Source organism: Callorhinus ursinus, unplaced genomic scaffold (assembly GCF_003265705.2).
Source record: "Callorhinus ursinus isolate GAN/ISIS: 27379988/994484 unplaced genomic scaffold, GSC_fseal_2.0 scaffold87, whole genome shotgun sequence".
NCBI lineage: Eukaryota > Metazoa > Chordata > Mammalia > Carnivora > Otariidae > Callorhinus > Callorhinus ursinus.
The window spans coordinates 51,691-78,832 of record NW_027397149.1 but is presented as its reverse complement, the minus strand read 5'-3'; the positions used below and the strand labels follow the sequence as shown (position 1 = coordinate 78,832).

At 44.8% G+C, this 27,142-nt stretch overlaps 1 protein-coding gene and 1 long non-coding RNA gene across 6 annotated transcripts in view; both read left to right on the top strand.

Moving 5' to 3' along the window:
• LOC141371684 (uncharacterized) overlaps positions 1–13,864 on the top strand; it is a 22,010-nt gene extending 8,146 nt beyond the window's left edge. The window contains exons 2-3 of the long non-coding RNA XR_012376816.1: positions 10,202–10,358; positions 13,715–13,864. This is a non-coding gene — a long non-coding RNA (uncharacterized lncRNA). The remainder of the gene's footprint in view (positions 1–10,201; positions 10,359–13,714) is intronic.
• A 957-nt stretch (positions 13,865–14,821) lies between these two features.
• Positions 14,822–27,142, top strand: part of LOC112810535 (integrin alpha-X-like) — a 51,833-nt gene continuing 39,512 nt past the window's right edge. For 2 of the 5 annotated variants that reach the window (XR_012376815.1, XR_003204853.2), the window contains exons 1-20: positions 14,822–14,970; positions 15,554–15,659; positions 16,954–17,057; positions 17,346–17,416; positions 17,570–17,684; positions 19,119–19,249; positions 19,367–19,512; positions 19,738–19,891; positions 20,193–20,343; positions 20,550–20,623; positions 20,821–20,950; positions 21,058–21,200; positions 21,390–21,530; positions 21,624–21,833; positions 24,730–24,860; positions 24,990–25,147; positions 25,290–25,444; positions 26,156–26,287; positions 26,377–26,450; positions 26,665–26,806. Coding sequence is in view for 3 of the 5 variants with exons in the window: in XM_025854215.2 (XP_025710000.2) it covers positions 14,916–14,970; positions 15,554–15,659; positions 16,954–17,057; positions 17,346–17,416; positions 17,570–17,684; positions 19,119–19,249; positions 19,367–19,512; positions 19,738–19,891; positions 20,193–20,343; positions 20,550–20,623; positions 20,821–20,950; positions 21,058–21,200; positions 21,390–21,530; positions 21,624–21,833; positions 24,730–24,860; positions 24,990–25,147; positions 25,290–25,444; positions 26,156–26,287; positions 26,377–26,450; positions 26,665–26,806 (2,523 nt within the window). In the remaining 2 variants the exon portion in view is untranslated. The remainder of the gene's footprint in view (positions 14,971–15,553; positions 15,660–16,953; positions 17,058–17,345; positions 17,417–17,569; positions 17,685–19,118; positions 19,250–19,366; positions 19,513–19,737; positions 19,892–20,192; positions 20,344–20,549; positions 20,624–20,820; positions 20,951–21,057; positions 21,201–21,389; positions 21,531–21,623; positions 21,834–24,729; positions 24,861–24,989; positions 25,148–25,289; positions 25,445–26,155; positions 26,288–26,376; positions 26,451–26,664; positions 26,807–27,142) is intronic. The other 3 variants (XM_025854215.2, XM_073888083.1, XM_025854218.2) reach the window with 3 other exon arrangements.

The following is a 27,142-nucleotide window of genomic DNA, read 5'->3' as shown; positions in this document are numbered from 1 at the left end:
TCAATCCCTTTTTTTAAAAAAAAAGAACATTTTTTATTTTTCATTTTTAGAGTCATATTTTATCCCTTCATAGTAGTTACCCTTATTTTTGGCATATATATATAAGTTGTTCTCTCTTTAAAATTTTGGGGTACAGTTTCTTCTAACAGATCAAAATATACCCTAAATCACTAGTGTATGGCTTTGTTCTAGTCTCCTGCCTGATCACATTCTCTCCCTTTTTCCTTTTTTTTTTTCTTTTTCTTAAATCTTCTTTCTTTTTTCAAACAACATATCTTACCAAGTCCTTTTATAAAATCTTTTATAATTTTCATCTTTACAGTCATCTTCCATCCCTTCATTGTATCAACCCTTATTTTGTACATATATGTCTTTCTTCCTTTAAAATTTTAGGAGGCACTTTTTTCTAACAGACCAAATACGCCCAAAATCTAGTGTGTGGCACTGATCTATGCACTAGCCTGATCATATTTGATCACATTCTGCTTTTTTTGTATTGTTCTGTTTTTGTTTTTATCCTTTTTTTTCCTTTATTTTTTCTCTTTCTTTTTTCTTTCTTTCCCTTTTTTTCCCCCCTGGTTTCAGGTCTTTTCTGATTTGTATACAGTATATTTGCTGGGGACGTTGTAAACCTGTTAGCATTTTGTTCTCTCATTCATCTATTCTCCTCTGGACAAAGTGACAAGACGAAAGAAATCACCTCAGCAAAAAGAACAAGAGGTAGTACCGTCAGCCAGGGACCTACTCAATACGGACATTAGTACGATGTCGGACCTAGAGTTCAGAATCATGACTTTAAAGATACTAGCTGGGCTTGAAAAAAGCGTGGAAGTTATTAGAGAAACCCTTTCTGGAGAACTAAAAGAACTAAAATCTAACCAAATCGAAATCAAAAAGGCTATTGATGAGGTGCAATCCAAAATGGGGGCACTAACTGCTAGGATAAATGAGGCAGAAGAGAGAATCAGCGATATAGAAGACCAAATGATGGAAAATAAAGAGGCTGAGAAAAAGAGAGAGAAACAATTACAGGATAATGAGGGCAGAATTCGAGAGATAAGTGATACGATAAGACGAAACAACATTAGAATAATTGGGATCCCAGAAGAAGAAGAGAGAGAGAGAGGGGCAGAAGGTATATTGGAGCAAATTATAGCAGAGAACTTCCCTAATGTGAGGAAGGAAACAGGCATTAAAATCCAGGAGGCACAGAGAACCCCTCTCAAAATCAATAATAATAGGTCAACACCCCGACATCTAATAGTAAAACTTACGAGTCTCAGAGACAAAGAGAAAATCCTGAAAGCAGCTCGGGAGAAGAGATATGTAACCTACAATGGTAGAAACATTAGATTGGCAACAGACCTATCCACAGAGACCTGGCAGGCCAGAAAGGACTGGCAAGATATCTTCAGAGCACTAAACGAGAAAAATATGCAGCCAAGAATACTATATCCAGCTAGGCTATCATTGAAAATAGAAGGAGAGATAAAAAGCTTCCAGAACAAACAAAAACTAAAGGAATTTGCAAACACGAAACCAGCCCTCCAAGAAATATTGAGAGGGGTCCTCTAAGCAAAGAGAGAACCTAAAAGCAGCAAAGAGCAGAAACGAACACAGACAACAGACAGTTAACAGTCACCTTACAGGTAATACAATGGCACTAAATTCATACCTTTCAATAGTTACCCTGAATGTAAATGGGCTCAATGCCCCAATCAAAAGACACAGGCTATCAGATTGGATTAAAAAACAAGACCCATCCATATGCTGTCTGCAAGAGACTCATTTTAGACCCAAAGACACCCCCAGATTGAAAGTGAGGGGGTGGAAAACCATTTACCATGCTAATGGACACCAAAAGAAAGCTGGGGTGGCAATCCTTCTATCAGACAAACTAGATTTTAAAACAAAGACTGTAATAAGAGATGAGGAAGGACACTATATCCTACTTAAAGGGTCTATCCAACAAGAAGATCTAACAATTGTAAATATCTATGCCCCGAACATGGGAGCAGCCAATTATATAAGGCAATTAATAACAAAAGCAAAGAAACACATTGACAACAATACAATAATAGTGGGGGACTTTAACACCCCCCTGACTGAAATGGACAGATCATCTAAGCAAAAGATCAACAAGGAAATAAAGACTTTAAATGACACACTGGACCAAATGGACTTCACAGACATATTCAGAACATTCCATCCCAAAGCAAAGGAATACACATTCTTCTCTAGTGCCCATGGAACATTCTCCAGAATTGATCACATTCTAGGTCACAAATCAGGTCTCAACCGGTACCAAAAGATTGGGATCATTCCCTGCATATTTTCAGACCACAATGCTTTGAAACTAGAACTCAACCACAAGAGGAAAGTCGGAAAGAACTCAAATACATGGAGGCTAAAGAGCATCCTACTAAAGAATGAATGGGTCAACCAAGAAATTAAAGAAGAATTAAAAAAATTCATGGAAACCAATGAAAATGAAAACACAACTGTTCAAAACCTTTGGGATACAGCAAAGGCAGTCCTGAGAGGAAAGTATATAGCAATACAAGCCTTTCTCAAGAAACAAGAAAGGTCTCAAATACACAACCTAACCCTACACCTAAAGGAGCTGGAGAAAGAACAGCAAATAAAGCCTAAACCCAGCAGGAGAAGAGAAATCATAAAGATCAGAGCAGAAATCAATGAACTAGAAACCAAAAGAACAGTAGAACAGATCAACGAAACTAGGAGCTGGTTCTTGGAAAGAATTAACAAGATTGATAAACCCCTGGCCAGACTGATCAAAAAGAAAAGAGAAATGACCCAAATCAACAAAATCATGAATGAAAGAGGAGAGATCACAACCAACACCAAAGAAATACAAACAATTATAAGAACATATTATGAGCAACTCTATGCCAGCAAATTAGATAACCTGGAAGAAATGGGTGCATTCCTAGAGATGTATCAACTACCAAAATTGAACCAGGAAGAAATAGAAAACCTGAACAGACCTATAACCACTAAGGAAATTGAAACAGTCATCAAAAATCTCCCAAGAAACAAAAGCCCAGGGCCAGACGGCTTCCCAGGGGAATTCTATCAGACATTTCAAGAAGAATTAATACCTATTCTCCTGAAACTGTTCCAAAAAATAGAAATGGAAGGGAAACTTCCAAACTCATTTTATGAGGCCAGCATTACCTTGATCCCAAAACCAGACAAAGACCCCATCAAAAAAGAGAATTACAGACCAATATCCTTGATGAACATGGATGCAAAAATTCTCACCAAAATACTAGCCAATAGGATCCAACAGTACATTAAAAGGATTATTCACCATGACCAAGTGGGATTTATTCCTGGGCTGCAAGGCTGGTTCAACATCCGCAAATCAATCAACATGATACAATACATTAACAAAAGAAAGAGCAAGAATCATATGATCCTCTCAATAGATGCAGAAAAAGCATTTGACAAAGTACAACATCCTTTCTTGATCAAAACTCTTCAGAGTATAGGGATAGAGGGTACATACCTCAATATCATAAAAGCCATCTATGAAAAACCTACAGCGAATATCATTCTCAATGGGGAAAGACTGAGAGCTTTTCCCCTAAGGTCAGGAATGCGGCAGGGATGTCCACTCTCACCACTGCTATTCAACATAGTATTAGAAGTCCTAGCCACAGCAATCAGACAACAAAAAGAAATCAAAGGCATCAAAATCGGCAAAGAGGAAGTCAAACTCTCACTCTTTGCAGATGATATGATACTGTATGTGGAAAACCCAAAAAACTCCACCCCAAAACTGCTAGAACTCATCCAGGAATTCAGTAAAGTAGCAGGCTATAAAATCAATGCACAGAAATCAGTGGCATTCCTATACACCAACAACAAGACAGAAGAGAGACAAATCAAGGAGTCTATCCCATTTACAATTGCACCCAAATCCATTAGATACCTAGGAATAAATCTAACCGAAGAGGCAAAGGATCTGTACTCAGAAAACTATAAAATACTCAGGAAAGAAATTGAAGAAGACACAAAGAAATGGACAAACGTTCCATGCTCATGGATTGGGAGAATCAACATTGTGAAGATGTCAATGCTACCTAGAGCAATCTACACATTCAATGCAATCCCCATCAAAATACCATCCACTTTTTTCAAAAAAATGGAACAAATAATCTTAAAATTTGTATGGAACCAGAAGAGACCCAGAATAGCCAGAGGAATACTGAAAAAGAAAAGCAAAGCTGGCGGCATCACAATTCCGGACTTCCAGCTCTATTACAAAGCTGTCATCATCAAGACAGTTTGGTACTGGCACAAAAACAGACACATAGATCAATGGAACAGAATCGAGAGCCCAGAAATGGACCCTCAACTCTATGGTCAACTTATTTTTGACAAAGCAGGAAAGAATGTCCAATGGCAAAAAGACAGTCTCTTCAACAAATGGTGTTGGGAAAATTGGACAGCCACATGCAGAAGAATGAAACTGGACCATTTCCTTACACCACACACAAAAATAGACTCCAAATGGTTGAAAGACCTAAACGTGAGACAGGAGTCCATCAAAATCCTAAAGGAGAACACAGGTAGCAGCCTTTTCGACCTCAGCCACAGCAACTTCTTCCTAGAAACATCGCCAAAGGTACGGGAAGCCCGGGCAAAAATGAACTATTGGGATTTCATCAAGATAAAAAGCTTTTGCACAGCAAAAGAAACAGTCCACAAAACCAAAAGACAACCGACAGAATGGGAGAAAATATTTGCAAATGACATATCAGATAAAGGGCTAGTATCCAAAATCTATAAAGAACTTATCAAACTCAACACCCAAAGAACAAATAATCCAATCAAGAAATGGGCAGAAGACATGAACAGACATTTCTCCAAAGAAGACATCCAAATGGCCAACAGGCACATGAAAAAGTGCTCAACATCACTCGGCATCAGGGAAATCCAAATCAAAACCTCAATGAGATACCACCTCACACCCGTCAGAATGGCTAAAATTAACAAGTCAGGGAACAACAGATGTTGGCGGGGATGTGGAGAAAGGGGAACCCTTCTACACTGTTGGTGGGAATGCAAGCTGGTGCAACTACTCTGGAAAACAGTATGGAGGTTCCTCAAACAGTTGAAATTAGAGCTACCGTTCGATCCAGCAATTGCACTACTGGGTATTTACCACAAAGATACAAATGTAGGGACCCGAAGGGGTACGTGTACCCCAATGTTTATAGCAGCAATGTCCACAATAGCCAAACTGTGGAAAGAGCCAAGATGCCCATCGACAGATGAATGGATAAAGAAGAGGTGGTATATATACACAATGGAATATTATGCAGCCATCAAAAGGAATGAGATCTTGCCATTTGCAACGACGTGGATAGAACTGGAGGGTGTTATGCTGAGTGAAATAAGTCAATCAGAGAAAGACATGTATCATATGACCTCACTGATATGAGGAATTCTTAATCTCAGGAAACAAACTGAGTGTTAGTGGAGTGGTTGGGGGTGGGAGGGATGGGGTGGCTGGGTGATAGACATTGGGGAGGGTATGTGCTACGGTGAGCGCTGTGAATTGTGCAAGACTGTTGAATCACAGATCTGTACTTCTGAAACAAATAACGCAACATATTTTAAGAAAAAAGAAAAAGAAGAAGATAACAGGAGAGGAAGAAAAGGGGAGTATGTCAGAGGGGGAGACGAATCATGAGAGATGATGGACTCTGAAAAACAAACTGAGGGTTCTAGAGGGGAGGGGGGAGGGGGATGGGTTATCCTGGTGATGGGTATTGAGGAGGGCACGTTCTGCATGGAGCACTGGGTGTTATGAACAAACAATGAATCATGGAACACTGCACCAAAAACTAATGATGTAATATATGGTGATTAACATAACAATAAAAAATTAAAAAAAAAAGAAGATGTGGTCCATATATACAATGGAATATTACTCAGCCATCAGAAAGGATGAATACCCAACTTTTTCATCAACATGGGTGGGACTGGGGGAGATTATGTTAAGTGAAACAAGTCAAGTAGAGAAAGTCAACTATCATATGGTTTCACTTATTTGTGGAACACAGGGAATAGCCGGGAGGACATTAGGAGAAGGAAGGGAAAAACAAAGGGAGGGAAATCAGAGGGAGAGATGAACCATGAGAGACTATGGACTCTGGTAATAAAACTGAGGGTTTTAAAGGGGAGGGTGTGAGGGGAATGGGTTTGCCCTGTGATGGGTATTAAGGAGGGCTGGTATTGCTTGGAGCTTTGAGTGTTATATGCAAACAATGAATCATAGAATACTACATCAAAAACTAATGATGTACTGTATGGTGACTAAGATAACATAAAAGAAATCTGTTTCCCTGTGGTACAAAACATTTCTTCAGGACTATATAGTATGTGGCTATATGTAACTACTTCACATTTTCTTTATTTCCCACTTGTATTAATTATTAATTAAGTAATTAATTAATAATTTTATTTAGTGATTCATCACATATAATTCCCAGTGCTCATCATAACAAGTACTTCACATTTTCTATATCTTGAGAGAATGAATATACAAATGGGTAATGGACAGTCCATACATTGAAACAGAACTCTGACCCACAATCTGCAGTAACCAGCCCAAGAAACCCACCCATTAACTACAATATTCAGCCCAAGGAGCCAGCCTGCCAGCTCTGTCAGACTTGTAGGAAGTCACATCTTCAGCAAGTGGTCCAGGAAGCCAAAGAATAATACCTCTAATAATTAGCTCAAAATGAGCCACTGGCCTTGATTAATAACTAATTTTTGTCCTTGGATCCAATTTAGGACCAACCAGAGAAAGCCAAATATGCTCCCCTAACCAATCACAGGATGTCCTGCTTCTAGTTAACCAGCTTCCAGCTTCCCTGAGCTGACAGCCTCCAGGCAAGGCACACCTAAAGACTTCCTCTTTTATATGATAAAGCTTATCCATTCCTCTTTGCCTGTCTTTGAGTATCCGTCAAAATACAAGTGATAGTCTAGCAAGTGACTTTCTTGCTGGAGCAAGTTCTGAATAAATAGCCTTTGACTGAACAGGCATTTTGTTGGTTTTCATTTATTTCCACAATCTCCTGGTCCAGTTACTGTGATAAAAAGAAAAATAAATGCAGCCATCTCCTTTCCAGTTTCTCTGTGGTCATTCCCATTTTGGCACAGACTTTGAACAATTGCTGAAATCAGTTCCCTAATCTGCCCTCATCCCTTGCTGTACATTGAAGTTCCAGGCCCCTCTGAGTAAACAAAAATTGAATGCATAGATTGCCAGTTTCTGTCATACATACATTTGCCTGTTGAGAATAATCCAGCTACCAAGCCAAGACCAAGATATAGAAGTTGAACCTGAAGATCCAGTCTTACTCCTACTCTCTGGAATTCTCCCACCCCTAATTCCCACAAGCATCTCCAGCCTAGCCTCTCCCAGGTGTAGCCCCTCTTGGCCCATGTTCTCTCCAAGACAGTAGATGTCTGCTGTTTTGTGCTCCCACACTACCTTCCTAGGACACCTTGCTCTTTCATTTTGCCCTAAAAGGAAATTGAGATTAAATGATTCTATAATCACTAGATGCTGTATGTTCCCCTCCCAGATTCCTCCACAATGGTCAAGAACAATTTCTCTATGTTGAATTTGTTGGCTGCTAAAGTTTCACAGCTGCCCCATTCTCTGGAGAATCATCCTTGGCTGAACAGGAGCAGTCTCTATCCCTGGGTGTGGGAGAAGGTGGAAGAATGGCCAGGGATCAATGACTAATGGACACAGCAAGTACCACAGACCAGACCTTGGTCTAAAAGTGGGGCCCATTCTGGGATGCAATTCCTGTTCCAGAGCTCCCCCTGGGATCAGGCTGAAGCTAGATTTCAGTCTCATTATCATTTAGCTTTTTTCTATGCTATATCCTGCTTCCCTCATACCCTTCTCTTAAGAGCCTCCTTCAGTAATCATTAGCTCCCAAATTCCCATCTCAGACTGCTGCTAGGAAACCAGACCCAAGGCAATGGCCACTCTAAAGAATGTTCTGGACCATTTTGTTTTCTTTATAACCTTTATCACTATCTGAAAAAATGCTTGAGTTTATTTGTTTCTTTGCCCTGGGCACTATACCTGGCACTGAGCAGGTGCTCAATGGATACTTGCAAATGAACGAATGACAGATGTATAGCTTGCAGTAGTAGCAAGGGAACTTACTCCCTCTGCATTTTTGTAAATGCATTTACTTTTTCTGCTTTTTAGGGAACTTGCAGCTTTTTACAAATGCTAAGTCTTGTACAGACTTAGAAAGGAAAGTGGGTATATGTGTGTGTGGGAGAGGGGTGATTTTCGGGGGAGCACTGGTCAAGAAGTCTATGACACCCATCATGTTATTTGCCATGTTGCTTAAACTCAGGCTGCCTATCCCGACTGACTGTATGTTTAGGCAGGACAACCTTGGAGAAGGAAAGAGGCACTGGTAATACTTAACCTGGGATAGCAGCTCTGAGCCAGAACTCCCACAGCTCCTGTGCTTAAGGCTCCATTAAAGTAAAGGCATCAAAAAAAAAATGAGGGAATAATTTTTTGAAAAGGATATAATATTTGTCAGTCCCAAAGAAATATCAAAGTAGTATTGGAAGGAAAACCAGAACTTCAAGGACTTTTCTTGCACTTACTTTTTCATTTAGAATTGTTTTTGAGTTACAAACAGAGTGGAGTGGGCAGAAGACTACTATCTTTTCTAGTTTAAGGGCATCTTGATCTACGTGTTGCAGCTCAGGTGGAATCAGCCCATTGCTCAAGGTTTCATATATTTTTAAGGAGTATGCTGACCAGACTCTAGTTCAGAGAGGGCTGGATAAGTCCTGTCCTGAAGGCCAATCCAGTTCTCAAGAAATTCTTCACACCTGCCCAGTGAGGTGGATATTATTGTTCCCATTTTGCAGAAGAGGATATTGATGCTTAGTGAGGTTATGTTAACTTGACCAAGGTCAGGCAGACTTTCCATAGATTGGACTCCAGCCCGCTTTGCCCGTTCAACCTCTGTGAGTTGAATCTAAGGCTGGGAACTGGGACAGCATTGTGGAGCCTTCAGATAGAAAGTATGAATGTTCTCTCCAAGGAAACACAGGAGATAGACCATTATCAAGACTTCAGCCCCTACCCTTCCCTTACTCTGACTACATCATTTCCTCTTCTTTTCCCCTGTCTCCCAGTGACTTGTCTTTGCTTCTCCGTTTCTCTTCTGCCTCTATTTCACAGAACTTAAGTACAAATTAAGTACTATAGTCTTCTCATTCCAGCTAAATCACTTACCAGCAGTGGGAGTTAGAGCAAGAGCAACACTTTGGCTCTCCCAGGGGTTTTGCCAATTTCTGTACATGAGCCAAGCCAGTGCTCCTTCCTCTTCCCTTCACTGCTGCCCTAGGATTTTCCTCATCCACCAGGCACACGTTTGCTGTGCTCCCTAACATTTCTCTACTTATTTCCTAAAGCCTTTTACTCAACCTAAATAAATCCCTGTTGTATCCAGAATTTGCCCTAATTCAAGTTAGTTTGCCTCCTAGAAAGGCTGCTTCTTCCTTGTTCTGAGGCAGCCTTCTGATTTATACAACTATTGAGCAGATCCCCGGGTGATCTGGGCTGAACACTTGGTCCATTAACTTCCAATCTGTGCAGACTCCCTTTCCACATACCCATCCACCCCACTTACCCACCCATCCACTCACCTTTCCATCTACCTAGTCATCTGCTCACCTGTCCACACACAAACTCATCCGCTCTTTTTTTTTAAGATTTTATTTATTTATTTGACAGAGAGAGAGAGAGAGCACAAGCAGAGGGAATGGCAGAGGGAGAGGGAGAAGCAGGCTTTGCACTGAGAAGGGAGCCCAGTGCGGGGCTTGATCCCAGGATCCCGAGACCATGACCTGAGCTGAAGGCAGATGTTCAACCAACTGAACCACCCAGACACCCCCTCATCTACCCTCTTATCACACTCATTCATCCACATACCCAACAGACATGTTTGAGCCCTGGTTATATCTACTCCAGTCCTAATGGCCATCCTTGGAAAGACAAAGAGAAATGAGTGTCTGCTCTCAATGAGCTCTCATTGAGAAGGTGTCACCTCTTATCTTTCACTAGGGAAGACTGATTGTTAATTTTCACCCTTGCCCTCAGCTTATAAAAACTGCAGCAACAAACAGCAGCAAGTGCTATTTCCCAGGCACATAGCTGAGCTGCAACAGTGACTGAGACCAGAACTGTTGGATCTTCTGTACAAAAAGACTTGTTCCCTTGCCTGGGATTAGCTCTGCCGTTGTTTAACTTCATGCAGGTACCAAGTATTGATTGGGTGCTTCCTGTGTGTCTGGCTGTGTGTCCGGTGTTGTGCTGAATGCTGGGGATAGAGGGGCCAGAAGGAAACAGTCCCTATATTGAAGTCTATAGTCCCTACCTCAGTCCCTGGTGTATCAACGCATTTTTTTCCCCCAAGCCTCTTCTTCTGAGACTCATCAAAGCAGAGTTAATCACTTCCTCCCTCAGCCATTCAAGTCATCCTGCTGTCTAGTAAAACTTGTGATTTGAATGCATGAAAATATTGTCTCCCTTGTAGGGTATGATCCCCTTGAAGGTCTGCACCCTTTCCTGCTTGTCTGGCTTCCCCAGCAACTAGCCCACAGCCAGGGTCACATGAACAGCTCCTGTGTGTGGGATGAATGGTTGCGTGAACAAATGCTGCCCAGGCAGCAGATGGGGTAGAGAGGAGGAAGTAAGATCATTAGCAGTGTGGTCAAGATTTTGGTGCCTTGAAATCTGTCTTTACCTTGTACTAGCTGGGCAACTTGAGACAAATGACTCAACTTCTCTGTGTCTCAATTTTGCATCTGTAAAATGAGGATAATAGAAACTCCCCACCCGCATAGGACTGTTGTGAAGATTCAGTGAGCTAACAGACATAAAGTGTACAATGATATGTTAGTATTACCTCAGCTCTTTTGTTCTGCCACCAAAATGTTATTACCCCATGCCTGCTTCTCTTGTCCATGTCCCAAGCTTCCCAACCACTGGCTAAAATCCTCTAGCACTCTCAAATCATCCATCATAACAGAACTTTATGCTTAGAGCTCCGGGATTTCAGGGAAAACCAGTTGCTTTTGGAGGACAGTCTCTTCCTGAGAACCTGAGTATGCATGTGTGTTTCTACACTATAGAATTAAAAAAAATTCTGTTTTGAGAAAATCTGGTGGTGAGGTGGGCAATGTCCTTCAAAGACAGAGAAGTGAGACAGATTTCACGTAGTAAGAGGAAGGGCAGAAACTCTAGGGAAAATCCATTCGGGCCTCAAGGGTAAGGGTGGGGTGGAAATGGACTGAAAAATACGAGGGTTTCCACCCACCAGATTTCTGTTCTCTTTCCATGGAAAAGAAACATGGGAGACAGACCCAAGATTATTCAGTTCTACTTAGCTCAGGCAAATCAGACCTGAATTAAAACAGCTTCTGTCCTTGTTTCTCCACTAACAACCCCCCCCCCAAGTATGTGACAGATCAGATGCAGCCCCTCCTGCCCCACCGCCCTGCCAGTATCTCCTTCAGTCAGCACCTCTAGGCTCAGGGACAGAGCAGAAACTTATTGAGTGAGGGATGCCAGCAGTAGGAAAGGCTGGCTGCCCTCCAAACTTCCCCAGATCCTCTCCCTCTGAACACCCTTGGGATGCCAGATGGACAGAGCTGGATGTGACTGACTCATGGTCCACTGGGCTGAGGAGATTAGGGAACTTGGGTGTCCACTCCTTCCTTGCTTATATTATCTCCCTCAGTTGCGGTCCTTTTTCTGGAAGTGTCACACCATGATTCACTGAAATGGAAAGGGTCTGTGAATTTTAGTTCCTGGCTGGAGCCTCCCTGCTCTCATCTGTAAAATGGATGGGTTGAGTTAAAGACATATTCTGTTCTACACTTTTATGGTTTAAGTTATCTTTGCTAAAGGTGAGATGTCTTACCTTGTCTGGCTTTTCTCTGAAGTGTCATGGAAGTATGTTGGGCAGCTTGAAAGAAGAAATGAAGGCTTATTTGTCCAATATTCTTGTCTTGTGTACTCTCACCCACCAAGGGTGGAACCCAAGCCCGAGGAAAGGAAGCAATGGAAGGGTCAGGATTCAGGGCACCTTTGAAGGCTGGGGTCCTCTCTGGTGCTCCCACTGCCTGTGAGCTCTTAGTCTCACAGACATCTTCTGACTTGAGTCCTTTCTGGTTTGTCTTTTATTCTCTTCAGAATCTGTGTCACTTCTCCTTTCTCTTTATTGGGTTTCTCTGTCACCATTTCCTTCTCCCTCAAATTTTCTTCATCTCCAAGAATTCCAGGGCTTTTCTCCAGCCATATTGCATCTGAGGTCTTTTCAGGGCTCCTTATACCCACGTGACATTGCTGCCCACCTTCCTCATTCTCAGATCCTCTCCCACTACTCTGGCACAGCCGACTCGAGGGTTGCTGGCAGCCTCTATTGTCAGAACTGGGGACTTCCTCATTTCTTACCTCACTTGACATCTGGCAGCTTGTGATGCTATTTACACTCAAGACAGCCCTTCCATGATGCCCTTTATTTTTCCTCCTGGCTTCTTTCTCCCTCTTTGGGGACGCCTTTCTTCTCAATATTCTTTGGCTCCTGCTCTGCTGCCAACACTGGCTTTCTCCCCCTCCTCTGCCTATCTTTCTCTTCCTTCTTTACACTCCCATCAGGATCTCATCCAACACTTCTGATGGATCTAAAACTCATCTCCAACCCAGACTTTTCTCCTGAGATCTAGTCCCATTCATTCAACCCTCTTCTAGGACATCTCCTCTTGGAAGGTCTTCAGTCCCCTCTTACATAACACAATAATCATCACAGCATAGCATTGATAATAGCCAATAACTGAAGCTCTTACACATTCTTCTCAGCATTTCACACTTACTAACTCAACCTTCCCAGCAACAATAGGAGGTGTGTACTATTTTTTGAAGATTTTATTTTTAAATAATCTTTTTTGTGTGTGAATCTGAGGGTTAATATTTATTTATTTATTTATTTATTTATTCAGTTTATTCAGTTAGCCACTGTATAGTACATCATTAGTTTTTCATGTAGTCTCTACACCAACGTGGGGCTCGAACTCACAACCCCAAGATCCGGAGTCATGTGCTCCACTGACTAAGCCAGGCGCCCAGGGACATGTGTACTTTTATTATCACTCCATTTTGTGGATGAGGAAACTGGAACCTAGAGAGGTTGAAAGAATCCAAGCTCTTAAACACTAAATTTTGGTTTTCTAAAAACCAAAGTTGTCCTGGCCCACTGCCCCTCCATCACCACAGTCCTCCCCTTAGGGACCAGTCAGCCTCCAGTGCATCCCCCCCCAACACTAGCTCACCCTACAGGGCCCCATTACCTCCTTCCTAACTGATTTGTCTCCAGCTAGTTTCCACTGAAACCTGATCCATACAGCCCCTCTCTCTAGCTTCCTAAAATGTAAATTTGAAGATCTCAGTCTTCCTAATTTAATTCAATTCTTCCCTCTACCCTCAGGATAAAATAAACATGGCTTAGGGGCTTTCCAGACCCGGGGCCTGCTTCCCCGTCCCCACTCCTCCATGGTATTGATCTCATTTCTTGCCACTTCCTACCTCCCACTCTCTGGTTTCTCATCACAGGTTTCCCAAGAGGCTCTCCACTGTTATGCCCCTTCTATATTTGGTTATTCCTTCTGAAACACACTCCCTCATAGTCAGTTGCCTTCAAGACTCAGCTCAAGTGCCCATCCAGGAAGACTTTCCGGAAATCTACACCTTCTAATTTGGGTAAGCTACTCTGTGGTCAGTAGGCTTCTCATTTCATAACAACATCTTGCTGTTTGCACATCTGCCCTCTCTATTGATCCCAGGGCTTGTGTTTGTGTTTCATCTCTTTGTTAATAGAGAGCTACGCTGCGCCTGGGTGGCTCAGTCATTAAACATTTGCCTTCAGCTCAGGTCATGCATGATCCCAGGGTCCTGGGATCGAGCCCTGCATCAGGCTCCCTGCTCAGCAGGAAGCCTTCTTCTCCCTCTCCTAATCCTCCTGCTTGTGTTCCCTCTCGCTATGTCTCTCTCTGTCAAATAAATAAATAAAATCTTAAAAAAAAATAGAGAGGTACATAATCAGCCTCAAATTAGCATGTTGAGTAAATGACTGAATACTCACTCTGTTCTCATAAGGCCTGGATGCTTGACTCCTAGCCCAGAGGTTTCCAGGTCTGAAGTGGAGGGTTCTCATCAGGGTCTTCATTAGGGCCCTAATTTTACCCTGGTATCTGCTGGTTTTCCCTCCCCAGGTGAACTGAAGTTTCAAGGTCAAGAGGAAACTTCTGCCAGTACAACTAGAGAAACTTGGAGAGGTGGTGCAGGGCAGGGGATTTGTTATCCACCTAAACCTAGTTTGGTAAGGCAAGAGAAGCAAGCCAAGACATCTCTGATTAGAAAGACTCCCGGAGGGGTGCCTGGGTGGCTCAGTTGGTTAAGCGTCTGCCTTTGGCTCAGGTAATGATTCCGGGTCCTGGGATCAGGCCCTGCATTGGGCTTCCTGCTCAGCAGGGAGCCTGCTTCTCCCTCTCCCACTCCCCCTGCTTGTGTTCTCTCTCCAGTAAATAAATAAAATCTTAAAAAGAAAAAAAGAAAGACTCTGGGACACAGCATGTGTGGGCTGCCTTAACCCTTTTTTTCTGTTTAATTTAGTTCTATTCTCCGCCCTCCACCTCTTGAGTCATGCTGACAACTTCCCTCCCTGCTTCTGGCCTCCTGACCACCTCTCTGCTCACTTGCTCCCTCTGCACCCTGGTTCAGCTGTTCCCTCCGTGGCTGAGGAGCTCAGAAGCCCATGTCTGACCTTCCAGTCATGACCAGGACCAGAACATCCCTCCTCCTGTTGATGGGTAAGTCACGGGCCCCAGTGAAGGGATATGAGAAGATTGGGGTCCAGGTAGAGAGAGAGAGCTGAGACTGTACATGTTTTAGACCCAGATATTAAGAGGGGGATCTGGAATTACATAGGGTTTGGGATCCAGAGTTTTTGGAGGGAGAGTATATTGAAGAACTAATTTTAGGGGAGTTCAAGAGATGTTAGAAAAGGAGCCAGTTGCCTGAACAATCCAGAGATTTCCCAAGTAGACAGAACAAGTCAAACTTGTGCTCTATTCACAGTGTCACTTTGGCCCAATTTTCCTGGATTCTTCTTCCTGGAAGCCCCCAGTAGTAAGGGTGGCAAAGGAGTGTCTTTAGAGCTTATGTGTTGCTCTGTGAAAATGGAGAATTGAAACTTGCAAGCAGGTCAGTGGGCGAAGAGCTGTCTCTGGACTGCCTGCAGGAGAGAAGCAGGGCTGAGGGAGGCCTGAGCCTGGGAGTTCAGAAGTCCAGGAGATGCTGGGTCACTGGGCCTATAGGGGAGAGCAGGCGTTGGGGAGATGGAACAGGAGGAAGACCCTTCTCCAGAGTTTCTTTTCTTACCTCCTTCCCCAGCCTTGGCTTCTTCTCTCTGCTTCAACTTGGACACAGACCAGCCAAAAACCTTCCTTATGGACAGTGCTGGATTTGGACACAGCGTGGTCCAGTATGGCAATACCTGGTAAAGACTGTGTGGTGACTGGCCTTTGGTTCTCATCAACTCCTCTCCATGCACAGGGTCCTGTCCTTCCCCAGGACCCTCTTAATCTCTGTCTGGTGTGGCAATTCCCCCAGTGCTATGAAGAGTTGGATTGAAAGCAGGTGCTGGCATACCATCTTGATAATCACAGCTAATATTTATCAGGCACTTACTAAGTGCCCAGCGCTGTGCCAAGCACCCTTTATGTGGGCACTGATCTATTTTATTTTATTTTAAATTCCAGTATAGTTAACATACAGTGTTATATTAGTTTCAGGTGTACAATATAGTGATTCAACAATTCCATACATCACCTGGTGCTCATTATGACAAATGCACTCTTTAATCCCCATCACTTATTTTACCCATCCCCCTATGCCCCTCTCCTCTGGTAACCATTGGTTTGTTCTCTATAATTAAGAATCTGTTTCTTGGTTTGTCTCTCTTTCCCTTTGTTTGTTTGCTTTGTTTCTTAAATTCCACATATAAGTGAAATCATATGGTATTTGTCTTTCTCTGACTGACCTATTTCACTCAGCATAATATTCTCTAGCTCCATCTATGTCATTGCAAATGGCAAGATTTCATTCTTTATGTGGCTGAATAATATCTTTATATATACCTATCTCTAAATACCACATCTTCTTTATCCATTCATCAGTTGGTGGACACTTTGGCTGCTTTCATCTCTTGGCTATTGTAAATAATATTGCTATAAACACCAGGGTGCATGTATCCCTTCAAATTAGTATTTTTGTATTATTTGGGTAAATACCCAGTAGTACAATTGCTAGATCATAGGGTATTTCTAACTTTTTGAGGAACATCCATACTCTTTTCCACAGTGGCCACACCAGTTTGCATTCCCACCAACTGTGCACAAGGGTTCCTTTTTCTCCACGTCCTCATAAACAGCTGTTGTTTCTTGTGTTGATTTTAGCCATTCTGACTGATGTGAGGTGATATCTCATTGTAGTTTTGATTTGCATTTTTAGGTGAGCATTGGTTTAGTCCTCACAATAACCTTATGAGGTACATAGGTATCAACCATTCAGCAAATATTTATTGAGCACCAACTACTAAATGTTTCAGGAGCCAGGCATACACCAGAGAACAAAAGAGACAAAAATCCCTCCCATGTGGAACTTACATTGTTATTAATCTCCACTTTGTAGATGGGATAACTGAGGCTTAGAGAAGTGAAGCAGACTTGTCAAGGGGCAGTCTGGCTCTGCTGTCTACATTTTTAATTGCAGTGTTCTTTGTCTCCCTCTAGGGTGGTGGTTGGAGCTCCCCAGGAGATAAAGGCTGCCAACCAAACAGGCGGCCTCTACCAGTGTGACTACAGCATGGGCAAGTGTGAGCCCATCCACTTGCAGAGTGAGTCACTGCCTGTCCTTGGGACCCAGATCCAGACTCCCAAGCTCTAGGGAACTTTGGGGAGCACAGAAGACCCATTTCCCAGCTTCAGCTCTGTCTGAGACCCTTAACCTTAGACAGGCTTCTTGACCCCCTCATGGCCTCCCTGCCCATCACACCCCTCTACCCCCATGGCTCCATCAAGACCTGAAAGCCCTTCCCTGGTCAGATTTCCTTGTCTTGGGGTGACCCCTGCCCATACAGCTTCCTCTGTCCTAAGGGTAACCATGCACCTATCTGTCCCCTCAGTTCCCCCAGAAGCTGTGAACATGTCCCTGGGACTGACCCTGGCAGCCTCCACTAACCCCTCTCAGTTGCTGGTGAGTTGCCTTGGGTTGTGGAGCTGTCCTGAGGGAAGGAGTGGGAACCTGCGGCTGGTGGGGCTAGGGGTCTTGGGGAGGGTGAAGGTACTGGTATAGGAGGATGGGATGGAAGCAGGAGCAGCCCCTCCCATCAGGCGCCTCTGTCCCTAGGCCTGTGGCCCCACAGTGCACCATACATGCCAGGAGAACATGTACTTGACTGGGTTCTGCTTCCTGCTGGGCTCCTCTTCCTGGCAAACCCAGAGGCTCCCAGCTGCCCTGCAGGGTGAGTGTTGGGGGCTGTTGGCTTCTTTGTGGAGCACACACACTTGTGACTGGGAGTGCAGTGGGGTCAGAAATACTTTTTCCAGAGTGGCTAAAAAAAGAGAAATCTGGAAAAAAATATTCCTGGATGGGATAGTGGTACCAAATGTGGGCTGGGAAGTCACTGCCTGATTTTACACCTTGCCCTGTCTCTGTCCCACTTTCCTATGACCTTACCCTTTTGGAGCCTCTGTTTCTTCATCTGTCAGATGGGGATAATGACACACCCAACCCTGAGAGTGACATAAGATGATCCATGGCCAGGGTTTAGCACAGTGCATGGCACGTGGTGATGGCTCAATTAATGCTAGCTGCTATTATTTTTAGGGAGAAGGGGATTTATTTTGACCCAATACACCCTGGGGTATAACCAATTGGTTTGTAGGAATGGGTGATGAGGGTGCAGACAGTCTGAGTGGTATGTGTGGTGTGTGCGTATGGATGTATATATCTATGCATATGCATATATATGTGCATGCATGTGTCTGCATGTATACTTGCATGCAAGTGTATACATGAATATGTGTGTATATAAGCATGCATCTGTATATGTGTGTATGTATGTATATGTGTGTATGCATGTATGAATGTATGTGTGCACACATGTATACATATGTATATGTGCATATATGCACACATGCATATGCACATATGTATATATGTACGTGTGTGTGCGCACGTGCGCGCAGGTTGAGGCATAAGGGCCTGGCTTCCCTAGTGTTGATAAGGATGGGAGATAAGGAGGTAAGAACAGTGAGCTTTTTAGACCCAGCCATGGCAGACCTAGGCCCCTCCCTGGTTTCACATTTACTGGTAGAACCTCTGGAACAGAAAGGGGAAGCTGGGAGGTCTCCTCTTGGAGATTTGGGAGAGCTTCCTTTTTTTTAACCAATTCTGAATTCACTCAGGAGGGGCCTAGTGGCCCATATTTAAGCTGAGAACAGAATAGGGCCAGTGTGTGGTTGTTGCCAGGGGTGACATTAAAAATATTTAACAAAAGTACAGTTTGGCACTGACTAATGAGGACAGACTCTGGCCAGGGACTGAAGCAGTCCCCTTTCATTGCTAGATCATGGAAATGTGGGGGAAGAGGTAGAGTAGGGCTTGGGAAAGGGACACAGACAGCCAAGGTAGCAAGAGGGGCCCCCAGCTTCTTACCATCTGAATTGTCTGAAAAAACCTTCACTTTTTTATAAGCCAGGCTGGCTACACAGATGTGAGCGGCTGTGTCACAAAGGTAGCCTCTTTAAGGACTTTAGGAGGCCAAAGGGCCCTGTTTTAGGCAGGGATTGGGGAAACCCCTGGGTCAGGGGGCAGTGAATTCTCATGGCCAGGAGGCTGGGGTCCTAGGCTCTGGGAGTGTTCCTTGGAGGACTGGTGCCACCTCTTTTCCCAGAATGTCCAAAGCAAGAGCAAGATATTGTGTTCCTGATCGACGGCTCAAGCAGCATCTCCTTCCGTGATTTTAGAAAGATGCTGAATTTTGTGGAGGCTGTGATGAGACAGTTCCAGAGACCTAGCACCCAGGTGTGCCTTTGGGGGAGGGAAGGCAAGTGTGCAGGGCCCCTGTGGGAGGTTTGTGGGTGCAGTGCCCAGGGTTCTGGTCAAGTGGCCTTGGCTCCCAGCCCTCTGCAATTCTCCCAGTTCTCCCTGATGCAGTTTTCCAACGCTTTCCGGGTGCACTTCACTTTCAAAGACTTCACATACAGCTCAAACCCACTCGTCCTGTTGGATTCTGTACGCCAGCTGGGAGGGTATACTCACACAGCCACAGCCATCCAAATAGTCACGTGAGTCCTGACTTCTTTTAGGTCCTTCCCTAAAGCATCTGGGTCTTCCTTTAGGCCTCATCTGTCTCCATGAGAGAGGGACAGGTTGGGACTAAGATTCAGTCTGTGGGGGCCTATGGGTGGGGCCAGGGCCTCCAAGAGAAAGGGGCAGCTCCTTCTTCTCAAAAGGCATCAAGGGCTAGCAGCAGGTCTGTTCATAGGTCTCTGGATCCTATTCTCTGACAGAAACGAACTGTTCAGTACCTCAGGAGGGGCCCGAAAAGATGCCTCCAAGATCCTCATTGTCATCACCGATGGGCAAAAACAAGGCGACCGCCTGGGTTATGAGGATGTCATCCCTATGGCTGAGGCTGCGGGTATCATCCGTTATGCAGTTGGGGTAGGATGTGGACATGCCCTACCACCACTTCCTCCCCTTGCTTCCTCTTAAGGCAACTTCCCTTTCTAGGACAAAACCCCCAGATCTCTCAGGTTCTACTACCTTCAGGATGAAAGTTGTGTTCCAGTCTGGGGACCCTGATCCTTTTCCCTAAACTCCTTGATGCTGTCTGAGCTTCATTTTTCTTATCTGTACACTGAGTGTAATAATATTGACCTTCTGGAGGATATCAGCATCTAACATGTGCTAGGCATATTAGATTTATGATTGTTTTCACTGAGTTGGTCTTCACTGGGGACAGGTGGGATCGGCTTTTCAAAAGAAACATTCCTGGAAAGAATTAAATGACATTGCATCGAAGCCCTCCCATGAGTACATTTTTAAAGTGGAGAATTTTGATGCTTTGAGAGACATTCAAAACCAACTGAAAGAGAAGATCTTTGCCATTGAGGGTAAGTTACAGATGAAAGTACTCCCTTCAGAAACCCTCACCCATAAATGCTTTCCCTTCTTGAATCTGGCCCCCATGCCACGGGCACCAACACATCCCTTTCGGTATTAATCTCCAACATTAGATCCTCTAAAGCTGAGGTGTCCGTCTCAGACTTGGCAAAGCCTATCTTTCCCTCTGGAACCCAGGTGTCATGCCCTCCCCCAGGTACGCAGACGATAAGCAGTATTTCCTTTGAATTGGAGATGTCCCAGGAGGGCTTCAGCGCTGTGTTCATACCTGTGAGTGGGGTCCCTTTCAGGCCATTGATGTAGGAGAAGGGAGGAGTGGGAGGAGGGAAGGTAAGGAAAGGTGTTAGATAAGTGAATGGAGGAAGAGAATTCCAAATAATGAGCAGAGTTGGTGGCAGGAATTGCTTTGGAATAGGCTGTCTTCTTTTGGCTCAGGCCTGCTCAGCCCTGGAATCCTTTCCTCCCAGGATGGACCAGTTCTGGGGGCTGTGGGGAGCTTCAGCTGGTCTGGAGGTGCCTTCCTGTACCCCCCAAATATGAGCCCCACTTTCATCAACATGTCTCAAGAGAATGTGGACATGAGGGACTCTTACCTGGGTGAGAAAAGGCTGAGTCTGGGGGCACAGGTGGGAGATGAGCTGCCTGGGAAGGGCAGGAGCTCAGGGGTGGGGAGGAAGCTTTGTGCTGAGGCCTGCCCTCCTCAGGTTACTCCACTGAGTTGGCTCTTTGGAAGGGGGTCCAGAGCCTGATCCTGGGGGCCCCCCGCCATCAACATACTGGGAAGGTTGTCATCTTCACCCAGGCGTCTGGGCAATGGAGGCCGAAGGCTGAAGTCGCAGGGACTCAGGTTGGGTGTTGAGGAAGCCAGAGTGGAACATGAGGGTGGCAGGGTCTCCGGGGCCAGAGGGGGAGGAGATGAAAGGGTTTGGGAGCCTATGGGGGGAAGGTCCTGGTGGCTGGGGAGAAGTGGGTCCTGTCCCAGAAGGGGGTGCCTCTGGCAGGGGCCTGCAGGATGACTTTAGGCTCTGCCCTGCAGATTGGCTCCTACTTTGGGGCCTCCCTCTGCACTGTGGATGTGGATAGAGATGGCAGCTCTGACCTTGTCCTCATAGGGGCTCCCCATTACTACAAGCCGACCCAGGGGGGCCAGGTGTCTGTGTGCCCCTTGCCCCAGGGGGTGAGTGTCTGATGAGAGCTGGGCTGGGTGAGGACTGGGTGTGGGGTGGAGGGGTTGCCTGGGTTGGGACCTGACACTGGTTTTGTTCCGCAGAGGGCTAAGTGGCAGTGTGAGGTCATTCTCTGTGGGGAGCAGGGCCACCCCTGGGGCCGCTTTGGGGCAGCCCTGACAGTGCTGGGGGATGTGAATGGGGACAAGCTGACAGACGTGGCCATTGGGGCCCCAGGAGAGCAGGAGAGCCGGGGTGCTGTCTACCTATTTCATGGAACCTCAGGACTGGGCATCAGCACCTCCCACAGTCAGGTGAGGCCTGGTCACAGGTCTGGTTGTTACAACTTCTTCCTTGCTTCTCCCTGTTTTCTATTCTGCCACCTAGAAAATTCTCCTTTACCTCATCTTACTTCCTTTGCCCAGCACTGACACCTTGTAGGCAGCAAGCAAAATCTGTGGAATTTTAGAAATGAACACATTGGTATGTTCTCTGCTTTGTATGAGGACTTGATTCTTGAGTGACGTCTCCACTTAGGCCTTTTAATCCCCCAGTGGCTTTACAAGGTACAAAGGCCAGGCATTAACAGACCCACTTTAGAAATGAAATCTGGGGCATGGAGAATATCAGTGATTTGACTTGTCCAAGGTTTATAGTGGATCAGGAATGGTGATGAGGTAGGTTCCAATCTCCTGACTTCTGACCCAGTTCTTGGTCTCTTGGTGGCTCCCTGTTGCCAGTTTAGGTCTGGCTGCCTCAGTCTGCCTGTCTACTCACCCCTTCTTCTCCCTGGATGCTATATGACCATTCACTCATGCTATCAGCAGTCCTGCCAAATGTCTGTCTCAATGGGGAAAGTTCCCTGAAAAGGGAGGGCTTCTTCCCTTGGCAAAATTTAAAGAAAGCCCCAATTAAAAAATTGGTAGAGGATCTGAATAGACATTTCTCCAAAGATGATATACAAAGGACTAACACACACATGAAAAGATGCTAAATATCATTAATCATCAGTCATCAGCAAATCAAAACCACAATGAGACACCATTTCACACCCACTGGGATGGCTAGAAAAAGATAATAACAAGTGTTGGTGAGAATGTGGAAAATTTGGTACCCTCAAACTCTGCTGGTGGAAATATAAAATGCTGCAGCTACTTTGGAACACATCTGGCAGTTTCTCAAAAGGTTATATGTAGAGTTACTGTATGACCAGCAATTGTATACTGTATGACCCAAGAGAATTGAAAACATATGTCCACACAAAAATTTATACATGAATGTTCACTGTAGCATTACTGATGATATCTAAAAGGTGGAAACAATCCAAATGTCCATTAACTGATGAACACATAAATTCCATTGTAAATAAATATGCATACAATGGAATATTATTTGGCCGTGAAAGGAATGAAGAACTAGTATTTGCTATAACATGAATGAACCCTGAAAACATTATGCTAAGTAAAAGAAGCCAGAAACAAAAGGGCACATATTGTATGATTCTATTTATATGAAATGTAAATAGGTAAATCCATAGAGACAGAAAGTATATAAGGGGTAGTCAGGTGCTGGTGGTGGAGGAAAATGAGGGACATGGGGGTGAGTGATAAGGGGTATGGATTTTTTTGGCGGGTGATGAAAATGTTCTAAAATTGATTTGGTGATAGTGGCATAACTCTGAGAACATCTTAAAACCATTGAGTTGTATAGTTTAAAAGAGTAAATGGTATGGTATATGAATTATATCTGAAAAAGTTGTTAGAAAGAAATGTCAAAGAAGATCCCTGCAGTACTGTTACTTCCTAGCTATAGGATCTTAGTCGTTACACACCTATCTGTGCTCAGTTTCCTCATCTATAAAATGGTGATAGTAAGAGAACCAACCTCACTGGGCTGCTGCTCTGAGGATTAAATGAGTTAGTACATATAGAGTATATACATAGTATAATACAGTTTAACAATTGAAGGGGTTCTAAAGAACTTGGAACTTTAAGAAGAGAATGAAAAGCTTTGTTGACAACAACACCTGATGTCAAGAAACTGCATTCATTCCACACCAACGGGTTTAACTTCCCCTTGCTGCAGCAGTTTAGAGGCATAGCTATGAACACCCTCAATTGCAAATATCACTTGAGTTATACCTGAAAGGCTTGACTCTAAGAGGAGGCCTTTCCAGATTTGCTGGTCCAACATGATTTTCTTCCTTCCCACTATGATGTATCCCACCACATTACTTGACTGGGAAGGACTTGCTTGTTCCCACTGGGCCCACACACCAACCTGAGGATATGGCAGTGATATCAGTTTTCTTGAGCATGAGACTACTTGACTGGGTTTGTGCTATCTCTACCTACCTCTTCTTTTCCAGATGTCCTTAGATTTCTCTTTTATTTTATTATTACTATGCTTAATGTCTGCCAGTCCAGCAGCGCCTAGAGATTTTAAAGAGCACATTCTCCAAGGGGTTGGCCATTATAGGAGCAATGGAAATAAAAGAGAAGGAACCCACAGGGGAGGCAAGGTTCCAGAGCATAGAATTTTCTTATGGGTACAGCCACTCCCCATCCCAAATTTTTCCTTCTTTGTCCTCTGAAGAGATAGGGTGGCCCTGGGAAGCAAAAAGGGGCCTTGGGCATGGGGTCAGAGGATCTGACTTCAGGTCTGGAGTTGGCCTCTTAAAGGCTGTGTGGCCTAGGCACTGTCTGCAAAATGGGAAGTGGGGCTAGATGAGCTCTAAGGTCCCTTCTAGCTCTAATACTCATCATAATCAGTGACTAGTGACTTTTGCTGTTCAAAGAACTATATGCATTAATTCATTTACTACTCACAGCTAAACTCTAAGATATTATTATCTGCATGTGAAAGATGAGGAAACTGAGGCACAGTAAGATTGGATCCTGGCCCAAGGCCTCATTGCTCATGAGCAGAGCCAGAATTGGACCTGAGACTAAATAGATGAATGAATAAATGAGACACAGGTCACCAGACCAAACTTTCAATCACCACTTCTTCATTTATGTCTTGGGGATTTTTTCTCTGGTCATCATTTCCCCACCCCACCTCCTCTTTTTAGGCACTTCTGGTGACATCTTTTCACTACTGACCTCTTCTTTCTGTCTCCCACATTCCTACATCACTGTTCCTTTTGTTGCTGATTTCCACCTTGTTTCCATCACCCTCAACCTGACTTGCCTTTCCCTCTCTGTCCAGAGGATCTCAGCCTACCAGCTCTCCCCCAGCCTCCAGTATTTTGGGCAGTCACTGAGTGGGGGTCAGGACCTTACCCTGGATGGACTGGTGGACCTGGCCGTGGGGGCCCATGGGCAGGTGCTGCTGCTCAGGTGAGAAAGTCCTCCTCAGACACTTCTAGATCATTCTAAGTCTGCCTAGGATTTCAGCCTCCCCAACCCCATCCCAGTTCACCCTCCTGGGACCAAGGACCTGCCCTCAACTCAGTGTTCTGCCCTTAGGACCAGACCTGTACTCAGGGTGTGGATGAGCATCCAATTCAAACCTGCAGAGATAGCCAAGTCTCTGTTTGAGTGTCGGGAGGAGACCTCCTCTGTCAATGCACTGGGCGATGCCAATGTCTGTCTTCATATTTATGAAAGTCCCAAGAATCGGCTGGGTGAGTCCTCGCCTCTCTGACCCAAGATACCCTGACCCTTAGAGTCCCTTAGCTCAGGACTCCTATCTCCTGCCTTGACCCTTGTGCACCTGGGGAGTTTCTAGCTCTCTCAGCCCTCCTTATCACCTCCTTTCCCCTACAGGTGACCTCCAAAGCTCTGTGACCTATGACCTGACCCTCGACCCAGGCCGCCAGAGTCCTCGTGCCATCTTTGAGGAGACAAAGACCTGGAATCTGACTCGTGTCCGAGTCCTTGGGCTGAGACAGCACTGTGAGACTGTGAAGTTGCTTCTCCTGGTAAGGGGACCTCGGAGTCATGGGGATGGCAGAGATCCAGAGGCTGGCAATGAGCTGGGCAGGGAAGGAAGAGGGTGTGTTCTGATTCTCACTGTGGCTTAGCCCTACCACAGGGCCTGGCATGCAGGAGGTGCATAACACTGGTTAGCTGATGAAGTAAGTGAGTGAGCAAATGAATAAATGGATGGATCACTGGCAACGGCTGAGGCTACACAGTTGGATTTTAGGAGAGTACCACTGCTTCAGAGAACTATGGGGTGATGCACTGGGATTCTTTTAGGAGCTGCTTCTCTGAGACAGGCCCTGTCTTAGGCACTGGGGATGCAACAGTGGACAAAACAGTCATGCCCACAGGAAACTCTGAGAGAAGGCCAAAAACAATCAAGTTCCTAGATAATAGATGTCAGGTAGTGATGAATGCTATGAAAAAAAAAAGTCAGGGAGGAGAATAGAGAAGGTGTTGGGAGACCTCTTGGATCAGGTAAAGTTTGGGAAGATCCTGAATAGAATGAGTGAGCCACGTGGGATGCTGTGGGAGGGAATTCAAGGCAGAAATCAGGCAAAGCAGAGGTTCTAAATGGTGGAATTGTAGCAGTTGAGCACAGCTGGGTATCCTTATTACCCCATTTTACAGATGAGGGAACAGGACGTAGCTAGTGACTGTGAAGATGCATTTCTTTGCCACTGCTGTCTTCAATGTCCATTCTTTAGGCCTGTGTGGAGGACTCAGTGACCCCCATCACCTTGCGTCTCAACTTCTCCCTAGTGGGCAAGCCTATCCCTTCCTTTGGAAGCCTCCGGCCTATGTTGGCTGTGGATGCTCAGAGATACTACACAGCCTCTGTAAGTCCTGGTATTGGAATCTTCCAGAAGGGAGTGGAGGGTGTAGACTCCAGATCTTGGGGAAAACCCTGCTTTGCCTTCCCTCTCAGCTCCCCTTTGAGAAGAATTGTGGAACTGACCATGTCTGCCAGGATGACCTTGGCATCTCCTTTGGCTTCTCAGGGTGAGCTACCACTCCGTTAGACCTGCCCTGGTTCCCCGGCTCCTCTTCTGGAATCTGGAGCTCTTGCTCTGGCTTTCCCCAACGTTTCTAGCCTGTGCTCAGAAAAACATTCTGTCCCCTATTTCTTCCCTACCTCCCCACTCTGTGTTTCATCCTCAGACCCTTTCTAGCCCCAGTCCCAGAATCATCTCCTGCCCTCTACTCCAACACCTAGCTTGAAGACGCTGTTGGTGGGGAGTACCCTGGAGATGAATATGAAAGTGATGGTGTGGAATGACGGTGAGGACTCCTATGGAACCACAGTCACCTTCTTCTACCCACCAGGGCTGTCTTATCGACGTGTGGCAGTGAGCAAGGTATTTCTTTTTGTTTTGTTTTGTTTTGTTTTTTTTAATTTAATTTTATTATGTTACATTAGTCACCATATAATACATCATTAGCTTTTGATGTAGTGATCCATAATTCATTGTTTTTGTATAACACCCAGTACTCCATGCAGTATGTGCCCTCCTTAATACCCATCACGAGGCTAACCCATCCCCCCACCCCACCCCCAAACCCTCAGTTTGTTTCTCAGAGTCCATAGTCTCTCATGGTTCATCTCTCCCTCCAATTCCCCCCCCCTTCATTTTCCCTTCCTTCTCCTAATGTCCTCCATGCTATTCCTTATGTTCCACAAATAAGTGAAACCA